The sequence below is a fragment of the Natrix helvetica genome (assembly GCF_964273705.1).
Source record: "Natrix helvetica genome assembly, chromosome: 2".
Classification (NCBI taxonomy): domain Eukaryota; kingdom Metazoa; phylum Chordata; class Lepidosauria; order Squamata; family Natricidae; genus Natrix; species Natrix helvetica.
Window position 1 is genome coordinate 270,852,592 of NC_138552.1, and position 17,715 is coordinate 270,870,306.

Consider the following 17,715-nt stretch of genomic DNA (forward strand, 5'->3'; position numbering starts at 1 on the left):
TATCATTGTTATTCATTATCAACATATTTGCTTTTGCCAACTTATGTAATTGATGCTAAACTGTTTAATGCATTTCATCCGCAATTTCCAACCTCTCCTCTTTCTCTTCAATTGAGTCCTTGTATAATAACATCTCTAAAGGTTCCTGTCAAAATCTGCTTTTTTAAAAGTAGCATTCCCATGTGTGTGTGTGTCTGCTTGTATATATATGTGTGTGTGTAGGTATACACACAGAGCAAAAGGAATCTCTTTCCTTTCTTCCTTCTGTTTTGAAAGATTGTGCTATTATCCTAAAGGACAGCCAACTATGCCTGAATATTTTGCTCAAGTTCCAAAATAGTCTCATCTGCAAAAGACTCCAGAGTAAGCCACCTCCTTTCAAATAAAAAAAAAACTCCAGCAAACAGCTGTGTCAATTTGTAGTATTTCTCATTGGAACCTAAAAGACTGCACAAGTGCCTACAATACTTGTAATGTTCTTAAGCTTGTATGCTATGTGACTCGTTCAGTGCAACATGTAACTATTTAAACTGTTAAAATTGCTCAAGAAAATACAATTCATGTTTGATTCCCCCCCCCTAATCCCTTTCCCAGTACAATAAGTTAAGGTTGCATGGTGAATTTTCACTGCCAAGACTTACAGAGCAGAAGACAAAATTGAAAGGAAGTTTCTTATACATGCAATACGGTAGTTAATAGGTAACCTCTTGCAAAGTTCTTTTCTGAGTTGCCTCCATCTCATTTTAGTGGGCATACACAAGTGCAAATCTTGGATTGCATCTAATATAATTTAGGACATATGTGAACATATATGGATAGTTTTGTACATTATTTATTTGTATGTATCCTGCCTTCATTATTTTTACAAATAACTCCAGGCAGTGAACATACTAATACTAATAAAGGAGAGCATTTGTAGTTCAGGTTGAAATGAGGAGTTCTTGGTGCTCTCTGAGCTCGGTTATTTTCTTGCAAATGTTACATTACCCAAAGTAGATAACATCATCAGTGCTATACTAGTTTGGGTAATGAAACACCTTCAATAAAAAAAATCAAGCTCACAGAACACCAAGGACCCCTCATACTTAATATTGCTTCCTCCATTTTTTTTTTACAATAGCCTGTATTTTACCAGATTTAGAATGTTTTGTACTGAATCTATTTAACCGGGAAATAATGGTGACGCTGTGTGAAAACGAAACTGTGCTTCCTTTTTGCATAATGGCATTCTGTGGAAGTACACTAAGCCTTTTGCAGGCTAGATAATGGTTCCCAGGGAATTGTTTATATTGTAGTAATTATCCCCTAGTGATTTCCCCTGGCTTTATTCTCCTGCTGTGGAAAAGCTTGGGTTGAACTCTCCCAAACTGCTGCTCTTCTCCTAGAATCACTTGCAGGAAACAGACGGGCTTGTGTTACGAATCATTGTAGTTTGTTTCACCTGATATATTATTCTGCTGATGCTGCCAAATTCCAGTTGCAGAAAAATACTGTCAGAAAGAGATATATCTCTGCTGTTTTTAAGCACCCTAGAAGAACCTGACTGATCAATGAAACCATCTTAAATTCACACCTGATTGCCACCTCATTTATTCAGTTTACTCTACCCTCACCCCAAGATTATGGTAGGGCTTCACCTACCCTTTTCAACAAGGAAAGTATTGACTGAATCAATATTGATGCAGTGTGTTCAGTAACATTAAGATATCGTACATTGTTAGGTATAGTTTAATCAGAATCTGCTAATGTACTGATAGGATGCAGAGGAAGTTCGGATCACATTGTATATTACAGTACTGCAGGATTGCAAATAGTTGTAAAGTGTTCATAAAATTATTTTCATCACAGCAGCTGTCTTTAAGATTCTTTTGCCTCTGTTTTCTGCTTTTCCTTGGTATCCCTTCATCTATGTCAACCATTAGATGTGTGAAAACTGTTGTCTTATATTATGTGACATAACATCATTTCTAGAATGAGCTCTTAAAGCATGGTGATGGTAGGCATGTACTATGGACTTAGCCAGTGGCTTTCTTTTATTGCAAGCCAGCTTGTGTTTGGAGTTTGCCCTTACAAGAAACACCAATTCTATATACAGGTAGGCCCTCACTTAATTATGGTAATTGGGACTGATATTTCCATTGCTAAGCAATGCAATTGTTAAGGGTGATGTCATGTGACCGCACTGCTTAGCAATGGAAATTCTGCCGCTTCCAGTCACCATCATTAAGCAAATCTCCATGGGTTGTTAAGTGAGGATATCACATGGCTGCCATTTGTGACCTTCTGCCACATCCCTATTGATTTTGTTTGTAGAAACCCATCATGTATAGCAATCACAGGACCACGGAAGTCTGTGACGTTTTAATTATGAGCTAGGCACTGAGTGTAAAAAGGCTTACATATAGTAAAAAAACCAATCAACAATAAATCAAAACTCAAGGCCCACTACTATCCTAGGATAGTTGTGATTTAAAAAATAAAGCAGACGGTTCATCATATCTTTATATTTAGATAAACCTGTAAGCAGGATGTTTAGAATATTATGTGCATCCCCTCTCCTAATTTATGAGGAATATTTGTGGTGGTGTTAGGACTATATATTGGTGGGGAATGTAAATGGATATGTTCTTTTTTGCACTGACAATGTCTTTTTGCTGGCTGAAAACCCAAATCATTTGCAATGAATATTAAATCGATTAACTGTTGCAACAGTCAGTATGGATCTGAGAAGTATTATAACAACAACAACCAAGATAGTTATGTTTTATGGGAATAACTTACTGCAATTTATGAACAACAAATAAGTGCAGCAAGTAGATACATTTCTATAACTTGGTAGAACACTTTTAAGAAATAGAAACATTGACCGAAAAATGGTGGATAGAGAAGTTAATATCTGCTCTGAGAAAAGACTATTTGTCGAAATAAATGAAAATGGCAATGTATACACATTTGCTTTTGCCAACTCTGTAATGTAAGATGAGAGTGGGTATGTCAGTTGTGATTGGATGAAATTGATGAGACCATTAAAAAGGAAATAGGGTTTCCTGCCTAGGCAGGGGGTTGGACTAGAAGACCTCCAAGGTCCCTTCCAACTCTACTATTGTATTGTATTGTATTGTATTGTATTGTATTGAAAGTGAGAATTTTAAAGAAAAAAGAGCGCATGAATCAATGTAAACATAGAGGAGGTCTGTTTATATGGTTGCTGAAGAGTTAATACCGATGGCACAGAATCAGTCAATCAATTAGTGCAGGTATATAGAAGCAAGAAAGGTTCTAAGAATTTTGTTGGTGTATTAAAAGAATCAGGTTTTCCTACTTTATGAGGTTGCTTAAAGTCTTGGCTAGGGATGCAGTGGCTCAGAAGACGCTGAGCTTGTCGATCAGAAGGTTGGCAGTTTGAATCCCTAGCACCGCATAACGGAGTGAGCTTCCGTTATTTGTCCCAGCTTCTGCCAACCTAGCAGCTCGAAAGCACGTAAAAATGCAAGTAGAAAAATAGGGACCACCTTTGGTGGGAAGGTAACAGTGTTCCGTGCGCCTTCAGTGTTTAGACATGCCGGCCATATGACCACAGAGAAATCTTCGAACAGCGCTGGCTCTTCGGCTTTGAAATGGAGATGAGCACCGCCCCCTAGAGTTGGGAACGACTAGCACATAAGTGCAAGGAAACCTTTACCTTTAAAGTCTTGGCTAGAAGATCAAATGTACTTTATTGATTGCCACTGGCCAATGCTGGACAGAGATGTTTTGCATGTGTCTAAAGTAATTGATTATACATTTCAAGTGCAGTCAGTGCCTTGCACTCATACTTTTTGATACCCTTCCTGACACCACCACACGGAGTTTGCAGCAGATAATTTTTTTGTGTGCCCTACGAGCGAAGCATCTGCCACTACCTAAAATTGAACTCTCAATCTTCCAAGTGGGAGTTTCTTCACCACTAGGCCACCGAGGAATGAGAATCCCGTTTGTGTTAAATACTGCTCCACCACACTTTATGTTTGACAGATGCAACAACAGCAAATGTACTTCTTTTGAGACATTACAATACGGTTTCTGTTTTCCCACATTTCAGCACTTTTTTTGGAATCTGTTTTGGATGTTTATCCTAATGCCATTAGTACTCCTATGACCATGGTCTCTCTCTTACGGTCCCCAAACCAAACATGCTGAGGTCAATTTCTCTTGCTGCATGACAGTGTGAGAATATTTGTTGAACTATTTCCAAAACAGTGACAGGGATCAACTTTTCATTACATCATGTGCTTACTTTTTTATCATGTAAAAAAATAAAGTTCATTATCATTCTAATGAATCCCCTCCTTCGTTCCTTCAAGGTTTAGTGATAGGTACAGTATCTGTCCAAGAATGGTTATAGAAACAGTTGTGTTCTGGGAAGGGCTTAGGTTAAAAAAAAATTACACTTTGATAACCAAAGAGCTGCTAGAAAATGTGATGAACTGTCATCCAGAAAAGAAGTTGCTGTTTTTCTGCTGCTATAAGCTATTTGTGGGGGACCAGATCATTACTTGTTACTGCTAATGACGGTGGAAAGCCAGCAGTCTATAGTTGACCTGTGAAGATAGGAAGGGGGTTAGAATGAGGGACGTATTACAATGAGGCTCTGCCCAGGGGCATTTGGGTAAGTAGTTTTTGGCTAAGCATTCTGTGCAGACCTTAGGCCTAAACTTGTTACCCATGGCTGAAATTCAAATCCCATGCTCCCAAGAGTGAAGGACCATTTTTCCCCTTCTTTTTTGCATGTGATGGAGTGTTTTTTGCCAATTTTGCCAACTTGGGTAGAACAGAAATGGTGCCTCTGTAGAAACTTGGAATGGGATCAAGCAGCATTTATTTATTCTGCTTGACTTGTGGAGTAGCTGCAAAGAGACAGCTGTTTCTACTGGGGCATAGCCAAGATACCAGTAATGTTTAGTCTGCTGTAAGTTTGGAGAAAGACTTCCATTTATTCTTGGAAATTGGGAATCTGAAATGGCAAAAGAGAGAATTCCAGTTTACTGTCAGATTTAGAAGTGTTCCCTTGTTAATGAAATGGACATCCGTTCCTAGGATTTTTATTTATTTATTTATTGCTATTCCAGAAGTAAGAGAAACTTGTTTGCTATTTTTGAGTGTTTAGTACTGAGGTGTCAATTCTGCCATTTGATTGGCTAAGCAGGTGGAAGGCTTTATGACACACCCAGGAATTTGCTATCACTTTCCTAGACTGGTCTTGCTCGAACTACATGGTGGTTGGAGATAGATCTGGTAAGAACCTCTGTATAGGTGAATAAATAGGTTTACCTGAGCCAATCTCAAGAGGGATAAGCGGGCAGAGGGTGGTCTTTCACCTGTAATAACCCTTTGTGTTTTTCTAGCCACTAAACATTAACTGCTGTTACTACTTCACTCTGCAGGACAGCCTAAACATGCCTTATATTTGATCTCAAAGAACAACTGTGCACTCTTCAGCCTCATTGTATTCATACCCTGTGACCAGCAGACCAGCATGCTACACACTAGTGCCTTCTGGTGGCACAATTAATGTGTGCAGACAAAAACTGGGCAATGCTGGCCCAAGGTGTGTGACTCCGTGGGATGCATCTGCCGTTGTTTGCAAATCTACCGAAGCAGCTTTCTTTATGAAAAGCAGAGGAGTAGAAGCCTTTTCATGTTGAATGGTCAAGTGTAAGTCTGATGAACAGAACTTGCACTGAATCAGACAAACTCACCTTTAGTGGTTATGTGTTCTGATTTCCATATGGTATGTTCTAGGATCACTGCTGGGATCTTTCTGTTTTATTTTATCTGGGTTTTACATGTAGTAAAAAAAAACCTTGGCCTGCCTCTACAGCACTTTCAATGATGCTTCTGAATCTTGATGTGATCCTTCTCACGCAAATCTGCATCTGACTACCTCTTTCTCTGGTTGATTTTGAAATGCTACAGCCAAGAAATAAGACCGTGAAATGACATGCAAGGAAATTCTTCCAACTTTCCCTTGGGATCAATATATTAGTTGACATAGCATGGATGGGAAGACTTCTGGCCACTTATTTTTCCTTTCCTGGCTTCTTTGTTTGCTTAGGTGAAAAGCTCAGAGACTAGTGCAGAGGCATCATGGCATAAATGTGTGGGCAAAATCTCAATTTTTTTCTATGGCATTTCAAATTAAGGTACTTGAGGGACTAGGTGCTTGTCTTAGTGGCAAAGCTTAGGATTTTAGTTACTTGCTCCCTGGTAACCTTGTGATGAATTAACTCCTGCTTTCCCTTCTTTCTACAGTTGGGGCATGGCCGTCAATGTGTATTCCACGTCTGTGACTAGTGAGAACCTGAGTCGTCATGACATGCTAGCATGGGTCAATGACTCTCTACAGCTCAGCTACACCAAGATTGAGCAGCTTTGTTCAGGTACTGTGACAGCAAAGAAACTCTCTAGTGAAACATATTATTGGAAAACTCTTTCACTGGAACCAAGTTCATAATAGTTTAAATGTTCCCTGGCAGGGAAGAGCAGGATTTATTTATTCATTTATTGAGCTTATAGCTTGTTGCAATACCTCTTGCACATCTGGGGTACAAAAAATCTGGATGATCTCCAAATGGTAGCAAAGAAGAAATTAAAATAATGGAGGGGTGTTTACCACCTTCTAGTGTTAGTCTGGATTTTTGCAGCAAGACCTATTAGCCTTAAGTATAAAAGAAAATACTTGGGGCGGTATCTGCTGTCCAGTATTCAGGAAAAAAATGACATAAAGCCTTAAAACTACACTACTACTTAAAATACACATAATGCATACTGTATGCATTTAGCAATCTGCCTGTAGAGCTCAGTAAAAAGAGTAACACAGGTGTTGAGTTGCACAACTTGAAAGTTCAGTTGCAGAACAAAGTATTTAATATATATGCACGATGCATATGCATTTGGAAACTTTCCTGAGAATGGAAGCCTGCACCAGAGAATATACAAATACACTTTATAGGACATACCACAATCATCCACTAACAAGAAAATTTAAAAATAGCTACAATCTTACATATCAGGCAAGTTACATCTTTTTTTTTAATGTCCAGTTTGTTGTCAGCTCAGTGTTATATCCAGTATGCGGGTTCAGGCTACCATTTCTCTGAAGGTTGAGGGAAGAAACTAAAATAGGGACCTGCTATTACTAAGTTAGAAAAGTCCAACACAAATATTCAGGTTGATACTTCATACTGAATCCCGTGCCTAGGTTAACAAAATACTATTGCTATATAACATGCTATAACTAGACAAACCATAATATGGCTTAATTAGATAGTTTTATTTATACAAAATGGATAGATGGGGTCCCATAACACATTGAAATGCAAACTACACAAACCCATTTTAGCTTAGCTTAGCATGTTGTATAAATCTAGTTAGCATGTTAGGTATATGCGTGAAGCAGAGAATGATGTACTTCACATAACTACACTCTCAAATCTAATTGATGTATTCTCCCCAATAAAACATGTAGATTTTGATTGGGGTGGTGGTGATGTTTTGTTGAGAGAGAGGAGAGCGGAGGGAGAGAGAGAGAGAGAGAGAGAGAGAGAGAGAGAGTGTGAGAGAGAGAGAGAGAGAGAGAGAGAGAGAGAGAGAGAGAGAGAGAGAGAGAGAGGAGAACGCGGAGGGAGGGAGAGAGATTGCATTTAAGGGGATGAAAAGTTGAAGTACCTTTCCCTGTTTCTCCTTTCAATTAATTCCAATACTGCATAATTAAAAAACACAGTATTATTAAATGCAGGCAATACTTGAAATCTGTATGTCTGTCATCTCCAAAGTGCATTTCTCTCTGTGAGGAAGCAGTTCAAAATTATTCTTTCCATCTCTCGGCATGAGCTTAGCTAACCCTTTTTGGCTTGTATTATTTCCTCAATTAACTCCAGCCGATAGGAAAGAAGGAAAGAAAGAATCTCTACCTATCACTGGATAATGCAGTCATTTTTTTTCTCCACAGCTTAAAGCCCATTCATTTTGTAAGGATTTTTTTTAAAATGTGGGACGTAACTTCCCATTTTATTCTGAGCCTGGATACACCAAACACAAAATAGTCTGTGTGAGCTCATACTAGTTGATGCCTGGAGCATTTTCTCTTATCTATATTTTCTGGGATTTTTGCTGGCCAGACAATTCTCTGGCCCCCCAAGAAATTGACTAGGTCTCAAAAAGCCTGGGTTGTGCTTGTTAGAATTAAGAGGAAGAGAGTTGAAAATCTAATTGTTATAGATGAAAGGATTCTGACCTAGTTGTAAGAGGCAGCAGGTGTGGGTGGAAACTAGTTTGTGTGTGTCTTTCTGTCCTTGACAGGGGCTGCCTATTGCCAGTTCATGGACATGCTATTCCCTGGCTGCATTCACTTGAGGAAGGTGAAGTTTCAGGCCAAATTGGAACATGAATATATACACAACTTCAAGGTGTTACAGGCTGCATTCAAGAAGATGGGTGTGGACAAGGTGGGTTTCTGCTAGACAGCAGGCAGATAAGAGTTTTCTTTTTGTATCATCAGTGTGTGGCTGAGGCTCCCCGACATAGGCTAAAATAGACCTGCCTTTCAATAGTTAGATAGACTAAACCACTAGAGTGGATAGCTTCTGTAGCTGCTCTTTCTCTTGCTTCAAATTTTGGGCTGGGCTGGCTTGTGCAGTAACTAATGTACTATGTCTTTTTGCAGTTCCATGTAGAAATAGATAGTTGATGTCCCATAGTTTTCTAGAAGTCAATCTTCCAAAATTGGAATTGCCAATGCGGTACATTCCAGGGAAAATGAATGTTCTGTCTCCAGAATGGCAGCTTTTATACATTCCTGGAGTCAGAGTAGCATCTCAAGTGCTGTGGGCCAGCTGGTTGCTTGAGAGCACAAGGTATATAAATGTACAAAATAAATGGGCATCTTGGCCTTGTCTCTCAAAATACCTGCTCAAGGAAATAAATGAATGCACCATTGTTAGAGACATTTTCTTTAAGCTTCAACTGATCCTGAATGTAGTGATGCGAGAAGTAATGGGCATGCCTTGGTATGCCCACATGACACCTCTGCTTTGTGAGCTGCTGGTTGCCAGTTTGTTTTTAGGTGTAATTCAAGATGCTGGTTGTTAAATACAGTATGAGGCCCCCACAAGGCATAAGGCCTGGCTACTTGCGGGACTGCCTACCTGCCATGGTATCTACCTAGCCAATTCAACCTTGCAAGGTTGGCCAGCTCTGTCTTTCTTCAATTAAATCCCAGAAGCAGACCTTCTTTGTAGCAGTGCTTGCCTTCTGGAATGAGGTCTTCACACACACACACACACACCACACACACACCACACATACACGCACACCCCCCACACACATCCAAGATCTGGATATCCCTCACTTTCCTTTTGTTGAAAAGAGCCATGAAGATTTGGCACTCTGAGGCTTTTGATGAGGAACTCTTTGTTTTATTCCTACTGGTCTGTTGCACTTGCCATCTTTTCTTTTATTAGGCTGGCAGGTTTTTTCCCCCATACATGCTCATCCATACACATTCTACCAACTTCAAATTATGGTTTACAAACATTGATATAAAACAAAAAGATGCTATCATGCTAAAAATCTATTTAAACTATCTTTCTCTAATCTTTATTTATACAGTAATTTATAATATTTGGACTCCATTTTGCATTAGCTTCCTTTCTTAATCTCATGTGCTTCCGGATTCACCTTCCATCTTTCCTCAAATTGTTCCTCTCAAAACACTACTAAGAGTTCTCTACTCTGTAGAAGGGAGCTGCTACTGATTCTAAGAAACTTGCAGCTTGTACTGATAGGTATAATCTCTGTCATCTTTGTTTGGAAGAAAGCCTTCTTCTGGAATTGGGAAAGTACTTTCTGTAGTCAACATGCCAGAATTTAAGGGATGATTTGAAAACATGATTTATTAGCAGCAGACGTTTTTATTCTTGTCCTTTCTGATGTTCATTCCACCTCTAGAGCTGTGAGATAGATATATGCTCCAGTAAATATTTTATTTTTCCCTCCTTCTGTAGCAACTCTTTTCAATCAAATTAAATATTGTACTGTAGATAATGCAGGGCTTTTTCCCCATCTTTTGGAATATAGACATCAACAAAGAACTTCCAGAGCTTTGATGCACTGTTTGAATCTGTTGCACTGTTACAATCCTCTTTTTGTTTGGCTGGCACAAGACTTTCTTCTAGGGATAGTTATTTTAGTACGTTAGCTGGTTATTGTTCCTTATGTGGAACAATATGCCATATCGGGGGGGGGGCAGGTTGCTTGACAGTTATTATGGTTCTTGAAGTGTCATATAAACAGGCACACAACCTACCTTTTTGCTGCAAATATTGGTATATTTAACTCTTACCAGAACTTCTAAATGGAAGAATGGATCTAAAATGAACTATCTGAAGATGATGGTAGGTATTGATGAAAAGCCTTGCTGTAGCTGTAGAAAGTTTCAAGATAAGTTGGTGAGCATATGTAGAATGCATATATGGTAATGCAGATTACCACCAAATCTGGCAAATTTTGATTGATATAGTTGCCCAGGATATTAAGTTATCCTTTGCTTATAATTCTCACAAACTAATTAAGCCTATTACCCTAGTAGTAAGCAAAATCTTGGTTCAGATGGGTCACTTGTCTAATTAAATGGGCATGAGACTCAGGATCCCAACCTGGCATATTAAGCTTTTAGGAATATCAATCCCTTTGTCTGGATCATTTCTAAAACTCATGTAATCACAAATTCTATTCTCCATGGTAGCCAGTTCCTGGGAAGGAGTTGGCCCTATTTTAATTTTAAGGATTAACAAGCTGAGTTGCAGCTAAGGTTCATGGTTTTTGCTAAGTCTTTGAAGAAATGTGCAGCTCATGAAAACCAGGTAGCCAGGGCATCTTAATTTCATACCTTTTTCAATGATACAATGATTAAACTCTGGGATGCAAAGATTTCTCTATCACTCAGTGATTATCTGAATTTTTGCATCCCAGAACTGCTAGCCCTAATAGAGCCGTGTAATATAAGTTCATGAAAGATCTTGTAGAATGCTTGGAAAGGCACCATAAATTAAACAGAGATCTTTAGCAGCTTTTTACAAATTGAAGCTTTTTATTGATCAGTGTGTTTACTAAATATAACAGTTTTTTATTCAAATGGAACATCATCTGCTTACAGTGTAAAATCTACACTATATTATAGAATAAGTAAATTAAAATAGTTAAAACAAATCATGTAATTGCTGACTGTTGAATGAGCCCAAGTCTGTATACTGAGAAGTTTGAAGAAAGTAGGGTATTAATATTCCAAAGAAATTGTGATTAATCTGTTTGAAAATTACACCCACTCCAGCAATAGGCAAAGAGAAAAAGTAACGTACTCTACTGGAGTTTCAGGGTATGCATGGTGTTCCTGTATAACTGGAGACAGTTTGTTGAGAAATAAGAGTATTTAAATGTAGGAACTACACATGTACAAAGCATACGACTTGCATACTTTGAATATGCTTTGTATTATGCAAATTCCATTATGACACCCACTCAAATTTATATATTACAATAACTAGCAACTTCCCATTTTAAAGTTATATTAAAATAAATCACCTGTATTAGCAGTGTTGGATTTCTTACTAACACAATGACCATTCTTCAAGTATGCCTATGCTCTGGCCCACTGAATTATGTTGTGCTGTATAAATAATGAAAAGTGAGGGAAGTATGAATTTTACAAACAATGTTACTTTTCATGGACTTTTGCTGTTACAGATCATCTCAGTGGAGAGGTTGGTAAAAGGAAAGTTCCAAGATAACTTTGAGTTCATTCAATGGTTTAAGAAATTCTTTGATGCAAACTATGACGGAAAGGAGTACAATCCACTATTGGCGAGGCAAGGCCAGGAAGTGGCACCCGCTCCAAACCCAGGTGATCAGATCTTCAATAAACACAAGAAACCCATTGGCACTGCAGGTAATGTTGCTAGAGACAGTTGGGACCCCAGGATCCCGCCTCTAGCATGACCTCAGCTTCATGGCATCCAGCTTGGCAACTCCTGGGTAACCGTGGGAGGGAAGGAGAGAAGAGCCAAACCCTTACTGATTTGAGAGACAGCTATATGCTTAGTGGAAAGTACATGGATTTTGGAATGGCAGTAGGTAAAAGTAGAAATGATGAGCAAGGATCAAACCAATTGACAAGACACTGCATTCTTGTTCCCATGAAATTTACAAATTCCAGCATACAGATGTGATTTTAGTGGGGACTGGCTGCCTTGCACTGTGGAACCTTTCATCTCAGCAAATACTATAACCAGGCAAACTAATGGAGCATAGATGCTTTTTCAAAAGAAAATTGCTGCTAGGATTTTGCCTTCATAGGAGAAAGCTATGCAAAAGATTCGTTCTGCTTAGAATTATTGTTGCTCACTCCTGTTCTACTAGTCAATTAGGGTCCTGGGATCAGTAATATAAATCCAGATCTCCCATATCCAAGTTCATCTGATCATCAACAGAGCCTTAGAATCACATCACATCCTACATCAAAAATTTAATTTGATAGCTGTTTGAGGAGGCCCTCATTATTGATCAATTAGCCATTTTGTTTCTATCCTTCTTGCACTCTGGAAGAGGATAATTTGTTCCCAAGAGTTTTATTGCATGGGCAGGGAACTTGTATGGCAAGGATTACAGAACTGTACAGGTAGTCCTTGACTTACAACAGTTTGTTTAGTTGAAAGAAGTGACCTATGACCGTTTTTCACTCTTACAACCATTGCATCATCCCCATGGTTTGTAATCAAATTTCTGGCAACTGACTCATAGTTATGACTGTTGCAGTGTCCCAGGGTCATGTGATCGCCTTTTGCAACCTTCTGACAAGCCAAATCATTGCAGCCAGGTTCACTTAAAAATGGCAGTGATTCAGTTAACTGTGGCAAGAAAGGTCGTAAAATGGGCAACATTCACTTAACTCTCTCACTTGGCAAACAGAAATTTTGGGCTCAGTTGTGGTTGTAAATCAAGGACTGCCTGTAATTCCTAGCATGCCCCATTCTTGGCCATATTGATTGGGGTTCCTGGAAATTAGTTTATTAGCATCTGAAGGACAATAGATTTCCCACTTTTATACAAAAAAAAAAAGTTCTGAAACTTGGTTATCTGCATTTAAGCTCTCTTCTTGTTGTCTTCAAAAAGCTTGCTGGCAGAGCTATTTAGGAACCTTTATCTTTCTGGAGTTTTAATCAGAGTTCATGCTTTCAATAGAAGTCAGAAAAAAAACTCATTTCACATTAGTATTAAAATTCCTGCTGGATTTCAAGAGGGGCTATTCATTTTGATTTCCTACTGAAGCCAATTCTGATGTATCAGCAATCAGCTAAAGAAAAAATGGATAGAATTTTAGAAAGAATTTAGCAGAACAATGAAGAATGAAGGCAAATATATGTGTCCCAGAATAATGTTGCAGAATCCAATCTGGGTCGGTCACCAGGACCAGAAGTTTAGTCTTCTGAGCTTTCAAACTCATGCTGCAGCCCAATCTTAGAAAACTTCTCTCAACCAGAATGTGTGCTTTGGCTATTCTATGCATAGTATTTATGTGCTGCCTGATTGCATGTGGCTTTTTAGTTGTTGATGGCTGGCTATTAAGTAATTTTAATAGCCGGTCATCAACACCCCAATCAACAACTTAATAGTTGGCCATCAACACTCCAATAAACAATTAAAAAGCCACACGAAATTAGGCACCACATAAATAACTACACAGAGAATAGCCCAAAGCGCACATTTTGGTTGAGAGAAGTTTTCTAAGATTGGGCTCCAGCACAAGTCCGACTAAACCTGTCATCCTGTTGATCAACCCAGATTGGATCCTAGAACAATGAGGGATCTGATAATTAACTTTCTTCCAACTGAATCTCCTGCTCAAGAGGGAGATGAGTTACTTGCTTACTGAGGTAAGCCACAAAGAGCAGAAAGTTCCACAGGAAAGAACTAGAACAGTATTCCTCAGCCTTAGCATCTTTCAGAGATGTAGACTTCAACTCTGAAAGTTGTCAAGGCTGAGGAACATTGAACTAGAGGCGCCAGATAGAGTGATAAAGATGCCCATCTTGACTGTTTGAGAAGGGAGTGGGGTCCAAAGGCTACCTCCTGGTTCTGCATGTCTCTCCCCAGCTGGGCTTGCTTGCTTTGCTGTAGAAGGGCAGCAGCACATGCTGGGATGGCTTTGCAACCGGCTGAGGGAAAGCTGCATGTAGCTTTATGCTGCTGCCATCTTTGTTTGAATTGTGCTCATAAGTAGGAAGGCTTAACACCTGGTTTCTCCAGAGTCTGTCTTTCTCTGGAACGATGAAGCCCAAGAACTCTGGTCTTGAGCGGTCTTTTCTGTGTCCAGGAAGTCTCAGCAGAAAAGCACTGGGACTCTAGCTGTGCATATAAACTCATTCATTATCTCTTGGGCTTTCATTTGGCCTGGCTCAGCAATGGTGGGTGGGCCCCTTGATGAGAGGACATAGACTAAAGCTTCTTCTTCTTCTTTTTAACTTCATAAAGTTCCACAGAGAACCTCCCCAACAGGTCCCAAGAACATACAGAACCCAGCCCGACTGAACATCACCCCCAGCAATATTGTACGGAAAAATCCTCCTTTGGCCCGGAATGGGGGCAGTGAAGCTGATGCCCAGATCCTGGAGCTTAACCAACAGGTGGGGCAAGAAGAAGAGGGAAAAAAATAGAATTTCTTCCTTTGGCAACCCCAATATTTACAAAGATCTTTCCTGCATTCATTATTATCTTGTTCATTTCACAAACTGGAGGGGGTCTGCTTTTGGCTCTGCTGGGGTGTGTATGGTGGAAGTAGGCTTGCTTTTTCCTTAGGAAATTCATCCTGGTTCACACTCTGAAGAAGGATCTATTACTCTGAAGCAAAGTTGAAGCTTCCACCTTCTGGAGCAACATCCCCCACCCACCCATCCACATACACAAGACCAGGATGGCATGCTCTCTACTAGGGTTCTGTAAAGCTTTGAAAATGTGACTTTGGTCCCAGAACTGGGGCTGATATTTATTATTAGTTTAAGTCCCTGTGTTGTTTTGTTGATTTTTGTTTACCAGATTATTTTATTATGGACTACCTATCTGATGTTATGTTTTTAACTTCTTCTAGTTTTGTTCACTGCCCAGGATCCACTGGAGTTGGGTGCCCAATTTATTTAAATAAACAAATATGTATACATCTATAGGACACTAAGTTGATAAAGGTTGGGTTTGATTGAAGGTTCTCCAGCTCATTCTGCCCTCTTTTCGTTCTCCCAACAGCTTTATGCCCTAGATTAGATGGAGGGAAGTACAAAGATCTGGCAGAAACCCACTATTTTGGTATCTTGCTGCCTAAGTGATTTCTAAGAAGACATAAATCATCAACCTTTTATTTGTGTCCATCTGAGGCTTTCCCACTGGCTGCCATTTTATAATTCAAAATTCCAATCTATCCAGTCACTTGAAATGGCTGTAACATCTATTATATAGCCATGATACAGATAGTAATTGGCACACGGTAAATTTTGGCTGAGCTCACACAACGTGTCAAATATGAATTAATGAAATACATTTGTTTACATAGCATGCAATGTACAAATAAATCAGTCATATTATGACATAATATTTTAGCTGCTTTTATGTTTGCTTTAGTTCTCCTGTGCGCTGCTTGGAGAGTCCAAGCATGGGTTAACACAGCCTAACTGCCCTAGGACTGACTGAGTTTTTTCCTTGACCACGCCCCCTTTGCCTCTGGCAGGTCAGTTTTAAAAACTCAGTCCGCCCGATAGGACTATAGCAGGGGAGCTCCTCAGTTTAGGCCTTTTGCTTGGACTCCCCACATCAGAGCATAGGAGAATTCTTGACCATTTCACAATTTGGAATCAGCTACAACAATTAATGACAACAGCTTCAGGAGGTCTGCAGTTTTCCATTCCTCTGCTGCATGTAAGCTAAGTGAGGGAGGTTTGAAGCTTGTCCGGCTCCAGCCGGCGAACGGAATCGCTGCTGGGACAAGCCAGCTGTTTGGCGCTGGCGGATCGCTCTGTAAAGCTGCGAAAGCCTTTTCGGACGTTTCGGTGTCCTAACGGCTTCCAAACTCTGCCCGGCAACAGCGGCGGCCATTTTAAGCCTTTCGCGCCCTTTTCTCCACTACGGGGAGGGTTGCCTTGGTTACTAGAGCTGCGCGCGCAGCGGCGGCCATTTTAGAGCACCAAATTGCCTCACGATTCAAACGGCAGCAGTTACAAGCCTCACAGTCAGACCTCGACAGCAGCAGCAACAGCAGCAAATCTAAGTGACTGAGAGGCCTTAGTTTTGTATGCTGCCCAGCTGGGCAGCCAATACATTTAATTATAATAAATAATATTATGCCCAGGTTCATGTTACAGAAAAAAATTAGTTGAGTTATCACAATATGATGAACTGCCCAAGCTATTCCAGTCAGTTTAGTGATTGCACCAATCTAGCACAGGGGTTCCCAACGGGGGGGTGCAAGATGATATTTCAGGGGGTGCGAAAACTTGGGTTTAGAAGTTTCAAAATGATAGTGCTGATACATAATTATATGCATTCCATTATTTACTTTTAAAAGGGGTGCAAGAATATATCAAGCATTCTAGGGATGCAGGATATAGAAAAGGTTGGGAACCCCTGATCTAGTGTTTGACAGTGATCAGAATCCAGATTCTCCTTGCTTATATGGTAATGGGGACATTTCACCATGTTCCCTCCATGCAAACATTTATAGCAGGGGTCCTCAAACTAAGGCCAGCCTAAACCATTAATCCAGAGTGCGTGGGGCCACAAGACTGCCCCATCCACATCGCCCCATCTACCCGCTGGCCCCCATCCTCCTTTTGGAGGCCAAGGAGGCCAAAAACGAGACGTGGGCCTCAGGAAAGCAAAAATGGGCCAGTCTCCAGATAGAAAGAGAGGGGGAGGGTGGGAGAGAGATAGACAGACAGGCAGACAAACATGGCACCACATCCCTTCACTAACCTGCTTTCCACCCCAGGAACACAACAAACTTAAGTTTAATTTGTGTGTATTGTTTAATGGACTGCAATAGGCTACGCCCACCCAGTCACATGACCACCTAGCCATGACCACCCAGCCAGTCCGGCCCCCAAACAGTCTGAGGGACCGTGAATTGCCTCCTGTTTAAAAAGTTTGAGGACCCCTGATTTATAGCATATGAGATTATTCTTCCAGGAAAATCCTTAATCTTTTCAGTCAGAAACCAAATGCATCATTCAAGCTGTCTTAAATTTTGTTTGGCTACTTTTCTTTGGCTATTCTCTACTATTCTCTTTCATTCTAGATGAAAGGAACTTTTCATTTCCACATTAAAATAGGAGTCATTAAAGCAGTTTAAGTGCTGTTTTGAAGTCCAGTTGCTTTTAGAATCAATGAACAAATATGCTTTATTAGTTTGCTTTAGTTTTCCAGCTGCTTTAGTGAAAGAATTGGCAGAAACTGAATTGTTAGATAGGAAGCATCTTGTTGTGTTTTGAGCTATACTTAAGAGGGGAGTAGTTAATACCATACAGTTAAGTGGCCATAAAAAAAGGCAGCTAGAATTTAGATTTCTTCCCAATCTCAAACATCTTAAATATATATAGATATAAATATATAAATATTTATATATTTAAAACCTGTAACATT

The 17,715-nt window shown here is 39.7% G+C and overlaps 1 protein-coding gene across 5 annotated transcripts in view; it reads left to right on the top strand.

Moving 5' to 3' along the window:
* Nucleotides 1–17,715, top strand: part of MAPRE3 (microtubule associated protein RP/EB family member 3) — a 34,452-nt gene that overhangs the window by 14,941 nt on the left and 1,796 nt on the right. For 2 of the 5 annotated variants that reach the window (XM_081941978.1, XM_081941982.1), the window contains exons 2-5: nt 6,292–6,419; nt 8,341–8,486; nt 11,782–11,983; nt 14,566–14,717. In XM_081941978.1, the coding sequence (XP_081798104.1) occupies nt 6,292–6,419; nt 8,341–8,486; nt 11,782–11,983; nt 14,566–14,717 (628 nt within the window). Of the gene's footprint in view, nt 1–5,423; nt 5,771–6,291; nt 6,420–8,340; nt 8,487–11,781; nt 11,984–14,565; nt 14,718–17,715 lie in introns of those variants that run through there. The other 3 variants (XM_081941980.1, XM_081941981.1, XM_081941979.1) reach the window with 3 other exon arrangements.